Genomic DNA, 21236 nt, shown 5'->3' on the forward strand with positions numbered 1-21236 from the left:
GAAAGGCACAAAAACATAAAAAAAAGATGTTTTGCCATTCTGTAAAAGTAGTTTTTTTGTTTTTTGTTTGTTTGTTTTTACATTATCAGTTATGTGTTAGTACATTAAGCCATTATGTTAATAATGGACTCAAAACACACCAAATATCATCCGTTTAGTATAATGACCCTCCAGATGTTCCACTGAACACCACATTTATAGTGGTTTGACCTGTCCCTCTGCTGAGCACAGCCCATATAACATAGTCTGGGTTAAAGAATCACAGACTGTTATTCACTTGCTCCACTGGGTGCACTGTGTTTAGCAGAGCTTCATCTGTCTTCATATCCATGTCATCTCCTAACAAGTGTTTAAACAGGGCACCTGCCCGCTGCTTCAACAAAGCCACCAGGCGGACAGACTCATCTCTCCATGAGCCTGATTTCCCCTGCTGTGGATGGGCCATTCATCACACACACTAACACACACACAACTGACAGACAATACTTACAGGACAACAGGTCAGCTGCTGGGTCACCCCACACTGTAGGCTATATTTAAACTGTGTTATTTTTAAATGCATATTAGCCACATAACCTAAGGTCATACATGAGAACTGAGAACATAATATATAACACACAGAATTCAAACATAAACAGATTTTTTTTTTTCTAGAGCTGCTAAAGTTAATGCCTTTAATTAATTTTACACTTAAGACGATGTTTATGTTTAACGCCACTAAACATACATAACGCAAATAACACATTTATCCAATTTGACGTTACAAGTGTTTCATTTAGTATGCCATTTGTCAGTAAAGGAAGTATAAACATTGTCTAGGAAAATCCTACCTAATGGCAATTTTATTTATAAAATTAAGGCCTTGTGTGCAGTACTTCTGCGTAAAAACCTAGGTCTTATTCACAAGTACTGTATGTGTGGGTGTGGATGTGTTAAAACAGGCATTTGCTGAAAGTGTACTCACCCCCAATATGAATAGGCCTATGACTTTTCTTCATCTAACTGATTTTGAGAAATTTTGCATTAGATAACTTGCATCAGAATGAAAGTCTGATGAAAACATTGCAATAATCCACAAGTAATCCAGACTGTTATAGAGAGCAAACTCATATTTAGCCAGAAACAATGGTTTGAAGTTGAAAACGTCTTATTGATGGCTTGGTTTGTTACTAATATACACAATTCCCTACACAAAACATTAACTGATAGACTGGAGTCATGTGGATTAATTGCAGATTATTGTGATGCTTTTATAGGTTATTTAAACTCTCATTCTGATGTCACCCATTCACTGCAGTGATGTTTTACAGTCCAACAAACTATGCCAAATTGCAGTAATCTGCTGGAAAAGATGGGGAAAGCATGAATGTAAATGGAATATGCATATTGATCTTATTGTTTAAGATATATGAAGTGGAAATCAGTTTTTTTTTTTTTTATATGGAAGAGTATGGAAAGTGGTCTGTTCAAAGCCTGGACAGAGGGTCAGAGGTCATACCTAAGTCATTGGAGCTTAAAGGGGTCAAGCTGGTTTTTGGAATATGGCATATTCAAATATTTGACCCTATCACCCTATCAGCTGGTAGTCTAAATAATCAACCATACAGGGCAGCTTGGACCAGGTAGAAACCATGTAAAACTTTGTACACACCTCCTCACTACATAAACCTCACAAAACAAGTGTAAATAATGCAAAGAAAAAAATAGCAGCTTTCAGACATGCAAGTTTAATACAACAACAAGCAGCTCTAGAGAAGACAATAATGTCATTGTTCAGCTCAAATCAGTTCAGTGTTGATTCAATTCAGTTTCTATAACAATGTCGATATTGCAAAGATAGTGTCATTATCCAGCTCAATTCAGTTCAGATTTAGTTCTCATCTGATATAGTCAATTAAGTTAAATGAATAGTATTACTGAATTGTTTTTTAAGACTGGTAAGACTACACCTTACATTTAAGGGGGAAAAAAAAAAACTCTACTACGAATACTCATGAGATCACATTGGATAAGGTGAGAGTGGTGCACTGATGATGGGTGTGAGATGTGCGACCCCGCTCTGACAGCTCAATCACGTTCCAGTCTCACAAAAGATCTATTGATTAGCATGCTGAGAGATGAACGATCTCTATCTTCCACTCTCTCTGCCTCTCACCGCCAACCCAGGTATTAATGAGGAGACTTGCGGCTGTAGACCTACTGAGCTACTGAGTCTCTACACACTTCATCAATCTCTCTTATTCACACACACTGAATGTGGCCAGAACAATGAGACCCTGCAGACTGACTCTCTGGACAAACACCATCAACAATTGACAAATCCTACTTGCCTCTGCCTGCAGCAAACCTGTGAAAATGACTGTGAGACTGTAGGGAAGGTTGGGAGACTACTTTTTCAGCATTTTCAACAATTAATATTGGTTTTGTTTTCGAGTATTAAAAATAAGGTCACGTACTGGCTGTGTAATGGCCTATCTCATATGTCAGCTTTGTTTCTGTACATGTGGGTTTTTATATTTGACCTTATGGTGCACAGAAATGTAATTTATACAGGACTGTAATGAAATTATCAGGTATGCATCTCAACTTCAAAGAATGCTGGTACAATTTGTCACTTTAAACTTTTTTTAAATTAGTGCTTGAAGCAGCGCTGTGTTATTTTACACATGACCTGTATGTCATCTGACATTGCATGGCATCGCTGAGGAGCAAGATGTAGGACATAGTTATATGCACCTAACATTCATCCAAGATATGAGGTCAAAAATGTACAAAAAATGTACAGGTTTTTGTTTTATGTCATATATTATAGTTCATTACAAGAGCAAAAGTGCTGTTTTTTCCTAAATATCTTCACAATTGCTAATGTGATACTGAGTTTGTACATTAGTTCAATCAAATAGAAGTTAATGTTAAATTTTAGACAAAAACTTATGTTTTGCCTAATTTCACAAATGAAAATTGTTCTAAACAAATCCACAGCAGAATTGTTGTGTGTCTGTAAACAACTTGCAGCATTGTTTCATTACTGAATTATTCTGTGGTTTTTAACTACTCAAGTGAGGCAATAATTCAGTGACCCATTCATAAAGACATAATTCGCTTCATTCTTGCATCATTCAGTCTTTTGAGCGAAACAGATGAATGAATGATTTACTCCTTAAGACCCTACTGGTGGTTTTAGAGTTTCATATTCAGAGTATCATTTCATTTTTTTCAGTATTTATTAAAAACAATAATTATTCATCATTATGTATGCAATAATGATTATATTTACATTACAATCTAAATCTAAATCTCAGTGCTTGTCTGATTTAAAATAATGACTTTAAATGATTTTCTGGTGGGGTAATTTCTCAGCCAAAAATTGATGTGCAATTATTTTGTGACTAATTCAGCAAATTCATTGACACATAATGCAATTAATTAGATTTAACATTTAAATCACTTGAATACTAATACAAATATTTTAAATATTTTTATTATATTTTACAATTTGATTCTTCCCCTTGCTCAGCTTGATATGTTGTATATTGAATGGGTTCAATAAGAACAATGTCAATGATCATATTTAAATAATATTTTATTTATTTTCTGACAGCTATGTTTACTTTTCAGAGGCATTTTTTACCTGCCCCAAGATAGATATAGGTCTAAAATTTACAATGACAATTTTAGTTTCAGTAAAGCATTAAAAAGCTACTGCTTTTGTTGTGATATTCCACCCTTTTAAACCAAATTTTTAATTATTTAAATATTAAATATTTATTTATGTATTTATTTTTTATTACTTTATACTAATATATATTAAATAATAATGATGATAATAACAACAATAAATAATTAATATTATTGTTGTTGTTGATGCTTGACTGGTCATATGTGACCCTGCATCACAAAACCAGTCATAAGGTTCAGTTTTTCAAAATTAAGATTTATATTATATTTATATGTAAATATTTTAAAATCTGGAATCTGAGGGTGCAAACAAATCAAAATATTGAGAAAATTGCCTTTAAAATTGTCCAAATAAAGTTCTTAACAATGTATATTACTAATCAAAAAAACTTTTCATATATTTACAGTAGGAATTTTACAAAATATCTTCATGGAACATGATCGTTACTTAATTTCCTAATGATTTTTGCCATAAAAGAAAAATCAATAATTTTGACCCATACAATGTATTTTTGGCTATTGCTACAAATATACCCCAGTGACTTAAGACTGGTTTTGTGGTCCAGGGTCATATATTGAATGTGTTCAATACAAGCAGTTTGAATGTGGAAAATGATTTGAGCTTTTCTGGGAACAAACTTTTTTTTTTCAGAGCCATTTTTGCAAAGACTTTTACCCAACTGGTCCCAAGATGGTTTTTAGTAGATATACGATCACTAACAAGCTCATGCTAGCCAGCAAACCCGTGGTCTGTTTGTTTAAATGTCCAAATACTTTCTGAGACACTGCTGACAGAAAATAAACAACTGCCACTATGTCTTAGTTTCTTTCTTCCTCCCATTCATACAGCCAATATCTTGTCTTATAAGCCAACTGGGTCACTCAATCCTGAGGGTGTCAGCATTCCTACATGCAATTAAACCCACTGCAGCTCTCCACATGTTATACACGCTCACTCTCACACAGTGGATCCTGCAGGCTCCTGCAGGAGCAGTTGCATTAAACATTGTTTAGAGAGCAATGCGACCTTTTCCCTTGCCCCAGCGGTCCACTCATCTCTCCTTTCCCCCATCTGTCCATCACAGACACACATACACCAGGGGGGACGTTGTTACCAGCACATCAGCCTTGATTGGTAGTGTCTCACACACACCCATCCTCTTTCATCTATCAGCAAAACATATTTTTTTTCCTCTCTCTCTCTCCTTTTCACTTGCTCTGAATCGATATCAAATTCTACTAGTCCATTTGCATGGAAATCACAACTTTATTTCTCAGAATTGTGGCTTAATATATCTCAATTGTGACTTTCTTTCTCATAACTGTGACTCAATGTCTGGCGGTTGCAAACTGTTTCTCATAATTATGACTATATCTTACAAATTAAATTTTATGTGTCCCGATGTGACTTTAAGTCTTACAATGTCTTGATTTCTTCACATTTTTTATCTCACTTTTTTGGTCTCACTTTATAATAGGTGGCCTTACTATGTACTTACATCAAAACATAAGTACAATGTACTTATTGTGTTAATATTTTATTGCAAAACACTTTTGCTGCTATTGAGGTGGGATATGGGTAAGGTTAGGGACAGGTTTGGTGGTATGGGTAGGTATAAGGGTGGGTTAAGGTGTAAGGGACAAGTTAAATGTAATTACAGAAATGAATTATATATGTAATTACATGCAGGTATTTTTTAAAATATGAATACAATGTTATATAAAAAAAATGTAATAAAAACTGTAACGAAGACGCAGAGGTGGAATCCAAAAGCGGATGTTTATTAAAACAACAGCAAACATACACAATGAAACGTAATCCAAGCAGGCAGTGAGTTAAAGCAGGCAGTGGGTCAGATAACGAGAGAAACAGTCCAGTATAACAAACGTAACAATGGGGGTAATCCAGAGAGCGATGGTCAGAGGCAGAAATAGGTCAAACCTTGTTGTCAGTCCACACAAGCAAACAATCCAAACAGGGGTAATCCGTAAACTCAGAAATCCATAAACAAAGCAAAACAGCAACAGGTAATCCAACAGAGTAAAGTTTACAACGCTCGGTAAGGCAGGTTTAACTGGCAATACTTCGCAACATGCAAGCACATGGTGAGTCCTTATATACTGCCAAACAGGAAGTGACAGTAGAAGCAGCAGAGGGAGCATGCAGGCAGTACTGGGGTGAGGGCTCCCTCTGCTGGCTTGGCGTTACAGAATCCCCCTAGGAGCGACTCCTGGCGCTCAAACAACAGTCCAGGTGGGTGGGGGAACAGAGGCAAAACAGGGGGTGGGACGGAGGGCCAGGTCCATGTAGAGCAGGTGGGTCTGGATCGTGGAGCAGGGACAGACAGTGAAGCACAGGAGGACCTGGACCATGGAGCAGTGGCAGACAGTGAAGCACTGGAGGACCTGGGCCGTGGGGCTGTGGCAGACAGTAGAACCCTGGAGGTCCTGGGCCGTGGTGCAGTGGCAGACAGTGAAGCACTGGAGGACCTGGGCCGTGGGGCTGTGGCAGACAGTAGAACCCTGGAGGTCCTGGGCCGTGGTGCTGTGGCAGACAGTGGAAACTTGGAGGACCTGGGCCGTGGAGCGACAGCAGACCGTGAAATACTGACGTGCCTGGGCCGCAGAGCAATGACAGACAGTGGAACACTGGAGGTCCTGGGCCGTGAGCAGTAGAGACCATGAAGTACTGGAAGGCCAGGGCCGTGGCACAATGGCAGAGTAGGGAACCATGGTGGGGCAGGCAGAGCAGACAGAACAGGAGGCCATAGCGAGGCAGGCAGAGCAGGCAGAGCAGGGAGCCGTGGCGAGGCAGGCAGAGCAGACAGAACAGGGGGCCATAGCGAGGCAGGTAGAGCAGGCAGAGCAGGAAGCCATGGCGAGGCAGGCAGAGCAGGCGTAGCAGGGAGCCATTGCAGGGCAGGCAGAGCGGTGTGCACATGAATGATTTCTTTGGCCTTCTTGATAGCGACATGGCGGGCAGAGAGTTCATAATAGGCCTTCTTAGCTATGACATAACAGGCAGAGAGTTCATCGTAGGCCTTTGTGACTGTGACATGGTGGGCAGAGAGTTCATGATAGGACGCCGCTCCCATAGGAGGATCTACAGCTTGCGCTGACACCTCTGGGGGCATGGGCGCAGATGCTTGGGCAGAAGAGGCCTCTGACGTAGACTCGTGGACAGACGAGGCAGTGAGTTCATTAATGGACGCCACCTCCTTAGGAGGTTCTACAGCGCATGCTGACACCTCAGGAGGTATTGGCGCAAACTCTTGGACAAGAGAGGCTTCTGGTATAGACTCGTGGATAGACGAGGCCTTGGGAGCAGACTCGTGGATAGACAAGGCTTCTTGAGCAGACTCGTGGACAGATGAAGCTTCGGGAGTAGACTCGTGGGCAGACGAAGCTTCTGGAGCAGACTCGTGGACAGACGAAGCTTCTGAAGCGGTCTCATAGACAGACGAAGCTTCTGGAGCGGTTTCGTAGACAGGCGAGGCCTCCGGGGCAGACTCGTGGACCGGTGAGGCCTCGGGAGCAGACTCTTGGACAGAAGAGGCCTCTGGAGCACAGTATGCTGCCCACATACTGAGGATGGCTACGGCCATTACAGGCAGCACAGTAGCTAGTGGGGTGTCTGTTGACCTTGTGGGTGCTGATGTTATGGGCTTGTGGCTTGTGAATGTGGGCTCTGCGTGGCTTGGGAGCGTGGGCTCTGCGTGGCTTGGGAGCGTGGGCTCTGCGTGGCTTGGGAGCGTGGGGTCTGCGTGGCTTGGGAGCGTGGGCTCTGCGTGGCTTGGGAGCGTGGGCTCTGCGTGGCTTGGGAGCGTGGGCTCTGCGTGGCTTGGGTTAGAAATGTTATAGGGGACCAGATGAGGATTTGGTAGGATAATAGCTTTTTGCCTTGAGTTAGGGAGGCCTGCCGTGGCCGGACTTGACTCAGGGAGGCCTGCCGCGGCCGGACTTGACTTGGGAAGAACAGCGGTGACTTGACCTGGCTCGTGCAGTCCAGCTGTGACTTGACTTGGCTTGTGAAGGTCAACGGTGACTTGACTTGGCTCAGGGACAACATGGCTTGACTCAGGAACAACATGGCTTGACTCAGGAACAACATGGCTTGACTCGTGGGGAACAGCTGTGACTTGGCTTGACTCGTGGGGAACAGCTGTGACTTGGCTTGACTCGTGGGGAACAGCTGTGACTTGGCTTGACTCGTGGGGAACAGCTGTGACTTGGCTTGACTCGTGGGGAACAGCTGTGACTTGGCTTGACTTGACTCTGTTGCTTGACTTGACTCTGTTGCTTGACTTGACTCTGTTGCTTGACTTGACTCTGTTGCTTGACTTGACTCTGTTGCTTGACTTGACTCTGTTGCTTGACTTGACTCTGTTGCTTGACTTGACTCTGTTGCTTGACTTGACTCTGTTGCTTGACTTGACTCTGTAGCTTGGCCTGACGCTGTAGCTTGGCCTGACGCTGTAGCTTGGCCTGACGCTGCAGCTAGGCCGGACTCTGCAGCTTGATTTGGTTCAGGAACAGTAGCTGTCATTTTAGCTGCCCATACAGCCATTAGGGGTGAGTCCAGTACGTGTGCCATCATGAGGCGTGGCTTGGAGACAGTGATTATCTTGTGGAGTGGCTCTGGGATGGCAGCCATCTTGTGAACTGGCTTGGGGAAGGCGGCCATCTTGTGGATTGGCTCTGGGATGGCGGCCATCTTGTGGACTGGCTCTGGGAAGGCGGCCATCTTGTGGACTGGCTCTGGGACGGCGGCCATCTTGTGAACTGGCTTGGAGATAGCAGCCATCTTGTGAGCTGGTTGTAGGAGGGTAGCCATGACAGGTGCAGACTCCGGACGGGCAGGAATGGCGTGAGCAGGCCCTGGAGCGGCAGGCATGGCGTGAGCAGGCCCTGGAGCGGCAGGCATGGCGTGAGCAGGCCCTGGAGCGGCAGGCATGGCGTGAGCAGGCCCTGGAGCAGGAAACGTGACGTGAGCAGGCTTTGGCTTTGCAGGCATGACGTGAACAGGCTTTGGCTTGGTGGATGTGGCTTGAACAGGCTGTGGTGTGGTGGTTACTGCGGGATTGCGGGGTCCCTCGTCCGCAATCCCAACAGTGTATGATGATCCGCTTAGGAGTAGAGCATGATCAATATATTTCTCTAGTGACCAATGAATCTTTCCCCCAGGTAGCCATGAACGAATGGGATCGTTTAAACCCACCCGAAAAATGTCCTTCAGTGCCACGTCATTAAAATCAACAAGGTAACACAGTCCACAAAATTCCTCTACATACTCCTCTATAGCCTTGTCCCCTTGACGAAGGCAGAGGAGACGAGATACTGTTGGGTTCATGTTGGCTGATCGTTTCCGCTGGATTCTTGGTAGGCGAAGTATTCTGTAACGAAGACGCAGAGGTGGAATCCAAAAGCGGATGTTTATTAAAACAACAGCAAACATACACAATGAAACGTAATCCAAGCAGGCAGTGAGTTAAAGCAGGCAGTGGGTCAGATAACGAGAGAAACAGTCCAGTATAACAAACGTAACAATGGGGGTAATCCAGAGAGCGATGGTCAGAGGCAGAAATAGGTCAAACCTTGTTGTCAGTCCACACAAGCAAACAATCCAAACAGGGGTAATCCGTAAACTCAGAAATCCATAAACAAAGCAAAACAGCAACAGGTAATCCAACAGAGTAAAGTTTACAACGCTCGGTAAGGCAGGTTTAACTGGCAATACTTCGCAACATGCAAGCACATGGTGAGTCCTTATATACTGCCAAACAGGAAGTGACAGTAGAAGCAGCAGAGGGAGCATGCAGGCAGTACTGGGGTGAGGGCTCCCTCTGCTGGCTTGGCGTTACAAAAACAATGTATGTACTCAATAAGTGCATTGTATCAAATGATGTAAGTACATAGTAGTTAAGGCCACCTAATATAAAGTGTGACGTGTGTGACGTCACAAAAACCCAGGTTGCTCCCACAATAGTTGATTGACACAGCCATCTTACCCTAGACCCTCCCTGAGTGAGCTGAGAACAGTCTGGCTGCCATTGTGTCAACTTTTGTTGTTGGATGTAATAATAAACATAGCAGTTGTCATTTACTTCTGACAACTGAATCGCTGAAAATGCAGAGGATTAATGTTCCTTTAGATTTTGAAGGAAATGCGCCCGGTTTAAAATGTACAAATTGTCACATATTTTTAGTTAAAAAACGTAAAACATTTACATATCTTTTTATATCATTAAGATATTTGTATCAATGCTTTTTTTAAATCATTTTATCAATAAGCGATTTAGATTTAGATTTAGATTTTATAGCAAATATGCATTTTTATCATTTTATCAACAAGCAATTTTGATTTCTAGCCCGCTTAACCTACCCCAAACCTAAACCTACCTATTTTATGCATTTTTATCCTTTATCAATAATTTGATAAATGTATCAATTTATTGTGAATATAAAAGGATATAAAACGTAACTGACCAAAATACACAGGATAATGACCATTTTAGTAACAATATAGCGGAAAAAATTATTTTTATAGTCACTAATTCCTCTTCTACCTCTGTAACTCTCTCTGTACAGTAATATAGAAAAACATGACAGACAGATAAGTGCAATCACAATCATTCATGTAATGTCAAAAGCAGTACCAAAAGCAGTCCAAATAATGATGTGTTGCAGCCGCAGTCCTTGCTGGCAGAACACAGTAGGTTTGTATGAGGTGCAGAGCAGAATTTAAATTGTAAATCGGTGAAAATATTATCAAGATTATTTTAACTATTCATTCCTACCTCACCAGAAACACAGCATGTTGCAGTCTGTGATGAATGTAGGCGAGAGCCAATGAGCGTTCGATTTCCTGTCATAAAACCTGTCGTTTCTTGATGCGTCAATATTTGAATTTGTAAAATGCACTTTAGCGCAGGTTTATTGTTGTTGCTGCTTGACTTGGAATGGAGATGAAGATCGCCGGATAAAGCCTGTGAGATTGTGGTCATATTTTGGTCTGTTCCACAATCTTATGGATTCTGAAGATTTGGATTACAGCACACAAATAAAATTGTTTCATTTTGTAATTATGTTGCGTGTTCTGTGTATTTTTCTATTGTCAGTCACAGCATGTCAGAGAAAATGCCCTTTGTGTCCCACCACGGCAAACAAAGTAAATATTACATGAATGGTTAAACGACAGCAGAAATGTTTTTTAATTTAAGGGTTTAAAGTGTAGTCTTGAATAACATTATGTAGGCCTATTCTTGGAAACAAGCTGGCAGCAGAAATCACTCAGAACAGAACTAAATGTTATAATTTCATATTGAATAAATGATTAAACAATTTAATAATGGAATTGAAAACATAAGGCCATTGATACGACAACTAAAACAACAATAATAATGAAATAAATGCTGTGATTTTAATATTTATAAGGATTAGGTGTCATCAATGCGTCAGTATTGTATGTTTAAATGCTGAAAATACGTCAGTATTTGTACGTTTAGATGCTGTAAATACGCCAGTATTGTACGTTTTAGTGTCTGGAAAAACTTAAGTAAATGTACGTTTTGTAGAACCCCGTTTTTACGTAAAATGCATACACATTATCATGAGATCACGTTGACGAATCATATCAACTTGTGTAAAATGGCCATCCGATGACCCCTTTAATCTGGGGCGGAAAACAGCTTTCATCCATTTGATTGGTCTTTTCTAAATCAAATTTAATTTGAAAGAAACAACATGAATAAATCAGAGTAATCAACAGCAAAATTGTCTTATGTGGGTTGTCTGATACCAGTGGGTATGAAACTATATAGTTTGGGCAGGTATGAGTCTGACATTTGACTAAAAATAAACTATGCTGTAAACTGTGTTTAAAATATATAGAGAGTTCAGATACAAAATCCTGACTTGGCCATCAGACATTTTCTTTAAAATAAGCATTTTTATCAGGGAACAGTAGCTGTCATTTTAGCTGCCCATACAGCCATTAGGGGTGAGTCCAGTACGTGTGCCATCATGAGGCGTGGCTTGGAGACAGTGATTATCTTGTGGAGTGGCTCTGGGATGGCAGCCATCTTGTGAACTGGCTTGGGGAAGGCGGCCATCTTGTGGATTGGCTCTGGGATGGCGGCCATCTTGTGGACTGGCTCTGGGAAGGCGGCCATCTTGTGGACTGGCTCTGGGACGGCGGCCATCTTGTGAACTGGCTTGGAGATAGCAGCCATCTTGTGAGCTGGTTGTAGGAGGGTAGCCATGACAGGTGCAGACTCCGGACGGGCAGGAATGGCGTGAGCAGGCCCTGGAGCGGCAGGCATGGCGTGAGCAGGCCCTGGAGCGGCAGGCATGGCGTGAGCAGGCCCTGGAGCGGCAGGCATGGCGTGAGCAGGCCCTGGAGCAGGAAACGTGACGTGAGCAGGCTTTGGCTTTGCAGGCATGACGTGAACAGGCTTTGGCTTGGTGGATGTGGCTTGAACAGGCTGTGGTGTGGTGGTTACTGCGGGATTGCGGGGTCCCTCGTCCGCAATCCCAACAGTGTATGATGATCCGCTTAGGAGTAGAGCATGATCAATATATTTCTCTAGTGACCAATGAATCTTTCCCCCAGGTAGCCATGAACGAATGGGATCGTTTAAACCCACCCGAAAAATGTCCTTCAGTGCCACGTCATTAAAATCAACAAGGTAACACAGTCCACAAAATTCCTCTACATACTCCTCTATAGCCTTGTCCCCTTGACGAAGGCAGAGGAGACGAGATACTGTTGGGTTCATGTTGGCTGATCGTTTCCGCTGGATTCTTGGTAGGCGAAGTATTCTGTAACGAAGACGCAGAGGTGGAATCCAAAAGCGGATGTTTATTAAAACAACAGCAAACATACACAATGAAACGTAATCCAAGCAGGCAGTGAGTTAAAGCAGGCAGTGGGTCAGATAACGAGAGAAACAGTCCAGTATAACAAACGTAACAATGGGGGTAATCCAGAGAGCGATGGTCAGAGGCAGAAATAGGTCAAACCTTGTTGTCAGTCCACACAAGCAAACAATCCAAACAGGGGTAATCCGTAAACTCAGAAATCCATAAACAAAGCAAAACAGCAACAGGTAATCCAACAGAGTAAAGTTTACAACGCTCGGTAAGGCAGGTTTAACTGGCAATACTTCGCAACATGCAAGCACATGGTGAGTCCTTATATACTGCCAAACAGGAAGTGACAGTAGAAGCAGCAGAGGGAGCATGCAGGCAGTACTGGGGTGAGGGCTCCCTCTGCTGGCTTGGCGTTACAAAAAACAATGTATGTACTCAATAAGTGCATTGTATCAAATGATGTAAGTACATAGTAGTTAAGGCCACCTAATATAAAGTGTGACGTGTGTGACGTCACAAAAACCCAGGTTGCTCCCACAATAGTTGATTGACACAGCCATCTTACCCTAGACCCTCCCTGAGTGAGCTGAGAACAGTCTGGCTGCCATTGTGTCAACTTTTGTTGTTGGATGTAATAATAAACATAGCAGTTGTCATTTACTTCTGACAACTGAATCGCTGAAAATGCAGAGGATTAATGTTCCTTTAGATTTTGAAGGAAATGCGCCCGGTTTAAAATGTACAAATTGTCACATATTTTTAGTTAAAAAACGTAAAACATTTACATATCTTTTTATATCATTAAGATATTTGTATCAATGCTTTTTTTAAATCATTTTATCAATAAGCGATTTAGATTTAGATTTAGATTTTATAGCAAATATGCATTTTTATCATTTTATCAACAAGCAATTTTGATTTCTAGCCCGCTTAACCTACCCCAAACCTAAACCTACCTATTTTATGCATTTTTATCCTTTATCAATAATTTGATAAATGTATCAATTTATTGTGAATATAAAAGGATATAAAACGTAACTGACCAAAATACACAGGATAATGACCATTTTAGTAACAATATAGCGGAAAAAAATTATTTTTATAGTCACTAATTCCTCTTCTACCTCTGTAACTCTCTCTGTACAGTAATATAGAAAAACATGACAGACAGATAAGTGCAATCACAATCATTCATGTAATGTCAAAAGCAGTACCAAAAGCAGTCCAAATAATGATGTGTTGCAGCCGCAGTCCTTGCTGGCAGAACACAGTAGGTTTGTATGAGGTGCAGAGCAGAATTTAAATTGTAAATCGGTGAAAATATTATCAAGATTATTTTAACTATTCATTCCTACCTCACCAGAAACACAGCATGTTGCAGTCTGTGATGAATGTAGGCGAGAGCCAATGAGCGTTCGATTTCCTGTCATAAAACCTGTCGTTTCTTGATGCGTCAATATTTGAATTTGTAAAATGCACTTTAGCGCAGGTTTATTGTTGTTGCTGCTTGACTTGGAATGGAGATGAAGATCGCCGGATAAAGCCTGTGAGATTGTGGTCATATTTTGGTCTGTTCCACAATCTTATGGATTCTGAAGATTTGGATTACAGCACACAAATAAAATTGTTTCATTTTGTAATTATGTTGCGTGTTCTGTGTATTTTTCTATTGTCAGTCACAGCATGTCAGAGAAAATGCCCTTTGTGTCCCACCACGGCAAACAAAGTAAATATTACATGAATGGTTAAACGACAGCAGAAATGTTTTTTAATTTAAGGGTTTAAAGTGTAGTCTTGAATAACATTATGTAGGCCTATTCTTGGAAACAAGCTGGCAGCAGAAATCACTCAGAACAGAACTAAATGTTATAATTTCATATTGAATAAATGATTAAACAATTTAATAATGGAATTGAAAACATAAGGCCATTGATACGACAACTAAAACAACAATAATAATGAAATAAATGCTGTGATTTTAATATTTATAAGGATTAGGTGTCATCAATGCGTCAGTATTGTATGTTTAAATGCTGAAAATACGTCAGTATTTGTACGTTTAGATGCTGTAAATACGCCAGTATTGTACGTTTTAGTGTCTGGAAAAACTTAAGTAAATGTACGTTTTGTAGAACCCCGTTTTACGTAAAATGCATACACATTATCATGAGATCACGTTGACGAATCATATCAACTTGTGTAAAATGGCCATCCGATGACCCCTTTAATCTGGGGCGGAAAACAGCTTTCATCCATTTGATTGGTCTTTTCTAAATCAAATTTAATTTGAAAGAAACAACATGAATAAATCAGAGTAATCAACAGCAAAATTGTCTTATGTGGGTTGTCTGATACCAGTGGGTATGAAACTATATAGTTTGGGCAGGTATGAGTCTGACATTTGACTAAAAATAAACTATGCTGTAAACTGTGTTTAAAATATATAGAGAGTTCAGATACAAAATCCTCTAAATCCATCAGACATTTTTCTTTAAAATAAGCATTTTTATCAGGCTCCTATGAGTAGGTTTCTAAGTACTGGCACTTCTAATTGAGCTGAGGCTGGGATTATGCGAGTTTGAAGTAAAAGTATTTGATGGACGTATACTACGTGTCAAAAGCATTCACTCAGTATCATTATCTCATTTTTGACCAAGGTGGCTTTTAGCTGGTTTTGCATCTGAACTCTTCATATATTAAAAATCATTTCAAATTTAAATTTAAAATGTAAAAAAATGATTTTATGGTTTTTAAGCTGGCATTATGCCATAGGTAAGACCTGCATAACATTTGTAATAACTAACACAATCCTATCGGCCCAATTTCTACCGTGCAACATCTACAACCAAAGTATGTAATAAGTATACTCTACAATATTTTCTGTATGCATGAAAATGAAACATTCCAGACAGAGAAAAAAAAAAAAACCATTGCAAGACTGACATATTAGTGGTAGCCACCTCATGCAGACAAAACAGACAAGCTCTGAACTGAAATATTCTAGTACAACCATACCTGTGAAAAAAAAAAAAGATATTCCAGAGCTGGAAGTAAGAGCAGCTGTGCAAAACCTATACAAAGGTGATTCAGTCATTAGACAACTTCTAAGAATTTTTTCAGGATGGCAGATGTAGACCATCCCTATAATATTTCTTTCTTTAAAAGGTTAGTTCACCCAAAAATGAAAAATCTGTCATTAATTAATCACCCTCATGTCTTTCCAAACCTGTAAGACCTTCGTTAAAGAAAATAAAAATAACAACTTGTCAGTCTTTGACGCACTCACGACAGTAGGCCTATACCACAACACATGTGTGAGTCATATTCTGCTTGTAAACAAGGTGCAGCGCATACGGGTTCTACATCAGAACGCCAGCTCCTGCGCCAGCAGCACCACACGCATACGTCATGGTACTCTCGTGAACGTGCACCGAAAAGTGACACAGAGAAGAAAAAATTGTTGAATAAAGTCATTACTTTTGTTTTCTTTGCACACCAAAAGTATTTGCTTAGCTTAATAACATTACGGTTAAACCACTGATGTCACATTGACTATAATGATATCCTTACTACTTTTCTGGGCCTTAAACGTAGTAGTTGCATTGGCAGAAAGCTCTCAGACTTCATCAAAAATATCTTAATTTGTTTTCCAAAGATTAACAAAGGTCTAAAACTACATGATGGCAAGTAATTAATAACAGAATTTTCATTTTTGAGTGAACTAACCCTTGAAGAATATTCCAATCACTTGAAAGTGCTAGAATGCTATTGAATTTGTACTGGCTTTCTTCTACTTTTTCTTCTTCTTCTTCTTCTTCAGTGCCATGCTATTGTAAACTTTTTTCCCTGTAATTCTTATTGATTTGTTTTCACACCATTGCCATGGGTGTAGGAATGATTGGAGGGCACTACATATCATTATAACAGTGTCATGGTGTTTTAATATCTCACACAGCAAGCGAATGTGACTGCTATATAGCTCCAAGATGATGTGTTTTACAATACTCACACACACGCACATGCACTCTTCCACACAGTCATATCAGAAAGAATGTGTGATATAGAAGTTCTTAAATGGAATGGGGGGATTGCACATGCAAAGCAAACTTAATAAATCTGGGAAATAAACCCTTGCAATTTAATACTAATAAACTCAGTACAGTCTCTATGCCTTCTGTTCCTGACAGAAGCGCTGTCTGCACCAAGTTTGTGTACGTGTGAGTGTATGTGTGTGTGATGAATAATGCATGAGTGTTCATTAAGATGAGTGTGTGTGTGTGTGTGTTTGTGCTCCTCCCCTTTGCTGTGCAGCATCTCCTGCCTTGTGGCTGCCATCTGGATCCATGCCACGACTGCCACCATTTAGAGAGAGAGAGAGTGCATGAGGTATCTGAAAGCATCTTAAACATAGAATAGATGTAAACTCATACATTTGAAGGATTCAGCTCTGGCTTTTTGGCCTGTAATTTCAATAAAAGGAAAACATTTTACATTTGCTGGACACTTTTATTCAAAGGAACTCACAGTGCATTCAGTGTATTATCAGTTTGGCATTCTTTGGGAATCAATCTATGACCTTGGCATTTATAATGCCATACTTCAGTGCACAGGTCAATCATTGTTAAAGGATCAAGCTATTTCACCTTTGACCCCATTTGTCAATGATATTTCAAAGAGAATGATCTTGAGTGTATCTAGATAGGCTACATGGAATTTGTACTGTATTTCCTGACTTCTGAGAATACCCTTGTGAAAAAGAAGTGTGCCTAGTTGTACTGAATGTGCACTTGTAGTGTAATTTAAACATAAAAGTATGCTTTTTAAAACTGTCCTTGCAGGTAATACAATAGTAATGAAATACATCAACACTGTCGTGAATTTCAAGCAAGTGCACTTTAATGACTATTTCTCACACACTTAAAGGGTTAGTTTACCCAAAAAAAAAAAAATTCTGTCATTAATAACTATCCCTCATGTCGTTCCAAACCCGTAAGACCTTTGTTTATCTTAGGAACACAAATAAAGATATTTTTGATTAAATCTGAGAGCTTTCTGACCCTGCATAGACAGCAACGACCCTTCTTCCTCGGCTGGGGTCATTTACAACCGCATTTGGGATCGTTTGAAGCCGCACTTATGCTACATTTTGGAAGTTCAAACTCGGGGCACCATAAGTCCACTATATGGAGAAAAATCCTGGAATGTTTTCCTCAAAAAACAATTTCTTTACGACTGAAGAAAGAAAGACATGAACATCTTGGATTGCAAGGGGATGAGTACATTTGTAAATTTTTGTTCTATAAGTGGACTTCTCCTTTAAGTCTTATTTAGTTGGGTCAAAAAAGCACTCTAAAGTTCAACTGACTGCATTTAATTTAAATTTAAACTATGATACATTATTATTTAAATGCAGTTAAATTGCTCTCATGTGTCTTTTGAATATTACATTTAATTCACACTAAATTCTTTTAAAATACATTTGAGGTCAAAAGTTTCCATAGCACCTTGCAGAATCTGCTAAATGTTCATTAGTTTATCAAAATAAGAGGGATCATACAAAATGCATGTTATTTTTTATTTAGTACTGACCTGAGTAAGATATTTCACATAAAAGATGTTTACATATAATCCACAAGAGAAAATAATAGTTGAATATTTAAAAATGACTCCATTCAAAAGTTTACATACACTTGATTCCTAATACTGTGTTGTGCCTGAATGAATTTAATGAGTCCCTTGTTTTTCCTGAACAGTTAAGCTGCCTGCTGTTCTTCAGAAAAATCCTTCAGGTCCAACAAATTCTTTGGGTTTTCAGCATTTCTGTGTATTTGAACCCTTTCCAACAATGACTATATGATTTTGAGATTCATCTTTTTACACTGAGGACAACTGAGGGACTCATATGCAACTATTACAGAAGGTTCAAATGCTCACTGATGCTCCAGAAGGAAAAACGATGCATTTTGAAACATGCAACATGAAAACTATTGAACAGAATAAAGATGTACTTTTTTTTTTTTTTTTTAACCTAAATATCATATTTTTTTAATTTAGTATTGCCCTTCAGAAGCTACGGAAAATACCTACATGTTTCCCAGAAGACAAAATAAGTTAAATTTACACTGAACTTCAAATTCAAAAAGTTTTCACCCCCCCACCTTAATGCATTGTGTTTCCTTCTGGAGCATCGGTGAGCATTTGAACCTTCAGTAATAGCTGCATATGAGTCTCTCAGTTGTCCTCAGTATGAAAGGATGGATCTCAAAATCATACAGTCAGTTCTGGAAAAGGTTCAAATACAATAACCTGCTGAAAAACCAAAGCATTTGTGGGACCTGAAGTATTTTCTGAAGAACAGCAGGCAGTTTAACTGTTCAGGACAAACAAGGGACTCACAAATGTGGATCATTCGGGTAACAACACAGTATTAAGAATCAAGCGTATGTGAACATCATTTTTATTTTCTCTTGTGGACTATATGTAAATGTCTTTTATGTGAAATATATTATTCATTTCAGTACTAAATAAAAAATAACATGAAATTTTGGTAAAACAATTAACATTTTGCAGATTCTGCAAAGTGTATGTAAACCTTTGACCTAAACTGAATATTTGTTTCCATAATAAGTACTCTTTTTTTATATGTACACTAAAGTGTACTTCTTTTTCACAAGGGTATTCATGATGTTAGATATTTTATGCAAATTAATTAAATTAATCTAATAGCAAATTTAGCCATATGTGACTCTTAATGCTCTGAGGGGGCCCCATAGAGGGTCTGGGCCCCCTGCGTGAGTGTCCCGTCTGTCAGTGCCCTGCATGTGGGCAATAGAAAAATCATATAAAACAGTTAAATTATTCAAAATAACTTTAATTCTGTAGACAATTGAGTGTAAAGTCTCTCATAGTTAAAAGCTTCAATATAGGCCTACTACTGGTCATCACTGAGCTCGTTTGCACATAGTTAAATTTTTATCAACATGCCCACATACATCTCAGACTGTCACTGACACTCATGTCACTAGAAACTGCAAACTTTCATTGAAAATGAATGAACTCTGGTTATTTGTCGCTGCAAATCGCTGTGAGTGTGAATGCCCCTTTGCATTAACATACTGAACAATCAAAAAAACAAAGTGTCTTTTTATTTTTTGTCTTCTTCCATCCTCGACAGCCAAAGATGATTGTCATAAATGATTTGCCTTCTGTTCTGTCCCACGTTGTCACTAGTGTCTCTGTTTGTGTGTGTGTGACTGTAGGTGACCCGTACGTGCCAAAGCCACAGTGGGTGTAAAAGCAGAGGGTGGGCGCTGCCATAAACCACATCTACTGTATAACCCATCACACGCGAGCTGCTTGCTGTTTCAGCCTCATAAACACACCGCAAAGTGTCATATAGCACAGATCCAATGCTACTAGAGAGTGTGTGCGTATATATGTGTGTGTGACTCTCTTTGTGACCGCGGTCACCAGACATTACATCACTGGCCTCAGAAGACTTAATAGCAAGTGTGTTAAAAGAGGATTGTGTGTATTTGCTGTTTTTTCCTGGCACGTGGCTTTTAACGGGACGTCCAAAGTGTTTTCAGTTTTGTCAGCAGTTTTCCTCTGGGATCTCTGCTTTTAGGGCCTCTACTAAATGGTCTGTGCATCCTTTCATACATTCTGCAGCATTTGCATTAGGATTGATGGGATATGACAACATATATGGGATATGATTGTGTCACTTTGTACTTGGTTAAACTGATACAGCAGTGAAGTGAATATCATCTAGCTCGGGATACACTGCACATATCTCAGGCAGTCAAACGGAAGATTGACTCTCATAAACGCACAGCCATGCATTCTCACAAAAACATACACACTGAGCAGTCATTGCCAAGTATACTATACTGTGGAGAAAACTAACATACAAGGTATGAAAGTAACAGTTCACTGTATCTTTAAAAAAATGTTAACGTTTGATTTTAATATTGAGAAAATTATTGCACAGCTTTATGCTTCAGTTATGCCTTATAACTTTTATGGTGCTTGTTTTCTTTTTCTTTCTTTCTTTCTTTCTTTCTTTCTTTTTTTTCAACAGCCATTGGTCACTGTACAGTATGCAGTCCCTTATGAAAATAGCATAAGATTGTTACAAAAATAATACGTAAAAAATATATACTTAAGTGCAAACTAAATGTAATGTTTTTAGACACTTAATTGCATGTTAAATGCAATTAAATGAAAATTCATTATAGTTTAAATTTATTTCAAATAAATTTAGATGAATTTTTTTTTGATCCATTTAAGTAAGCCATAACTACACTGATGTTCAAAAATTTGGGATAAGTAAGATTTTTAATGTTTTTTAAAAAAGGTTCTTGTGCTCATCAAGGCTGCATTTATTTGATTAAAAAATCAGGAAAAAAAAATGTAATATTCTACAATATTATTTCAGTGTAAAATAACTTTTTATGTGAATATACTTTGAAATGTAATTTATTTCTGTTATACAAAGCTGAATTTTCAGCATCATTACTCCAGTCTTCAGTGTCACATGATCCTTCAGAAATCATTCTGATATGCTGATTTATTATCAATGTTGGAAACATTGATAATAAATCAGCATATCAGAATGATTTATAAAGTAATAAAGCGTATTAGTATATTAGAATAATTTCTGAAGGATCATGTGACACTGAAGA

At 39.3% G+C, this 21236-nt stretch overlaps 1 protein-coding gene across 1 annotated transcript in view; it reads right to left on the reverse strand.

Moving 5' to 3' along the window:
* Window positions 1-259: 259 nt before the first annotated feature.
* The window catches only part of LOC127168555 (uncharacterized), a 280503-nt gene continuing 259526 nt past the window's right edge, over window positions 260-21236 (reverse strand). The window contains exons 2-3 of the mRNA XM_051115511.1: window positions 6291-7364; window positions 260-430 (exon numbers count right to left, since the gene is read on the reverse strand). Coding sequence (XP_050971468.1) covers window positions 260-430; window positions 6291-7283 — 1164 coding nt within the window. The 5' untranslated portion in view covers window positions 7284-7364. The remainder of the gene's footprint in view (window positions 431-6290; window positions 7365-21236) is intronic.

Source organism: Labeo rohita, chromosome 7, assembly GCF_022985175.1.
Source record: "Labeo rohita strain BAU-BD-2019 chromosome 7, IGBB_LRoh.1.0, whole genome shotgun sequence".
In the NCBI taxonomy this organism is placed as follows: domain Eukaryota; kingdom Metazoa; phylum Chordata; class Actinopteri; order Cypriniformes; family Cyprinidae; genus Labeo; species Labeo rohita.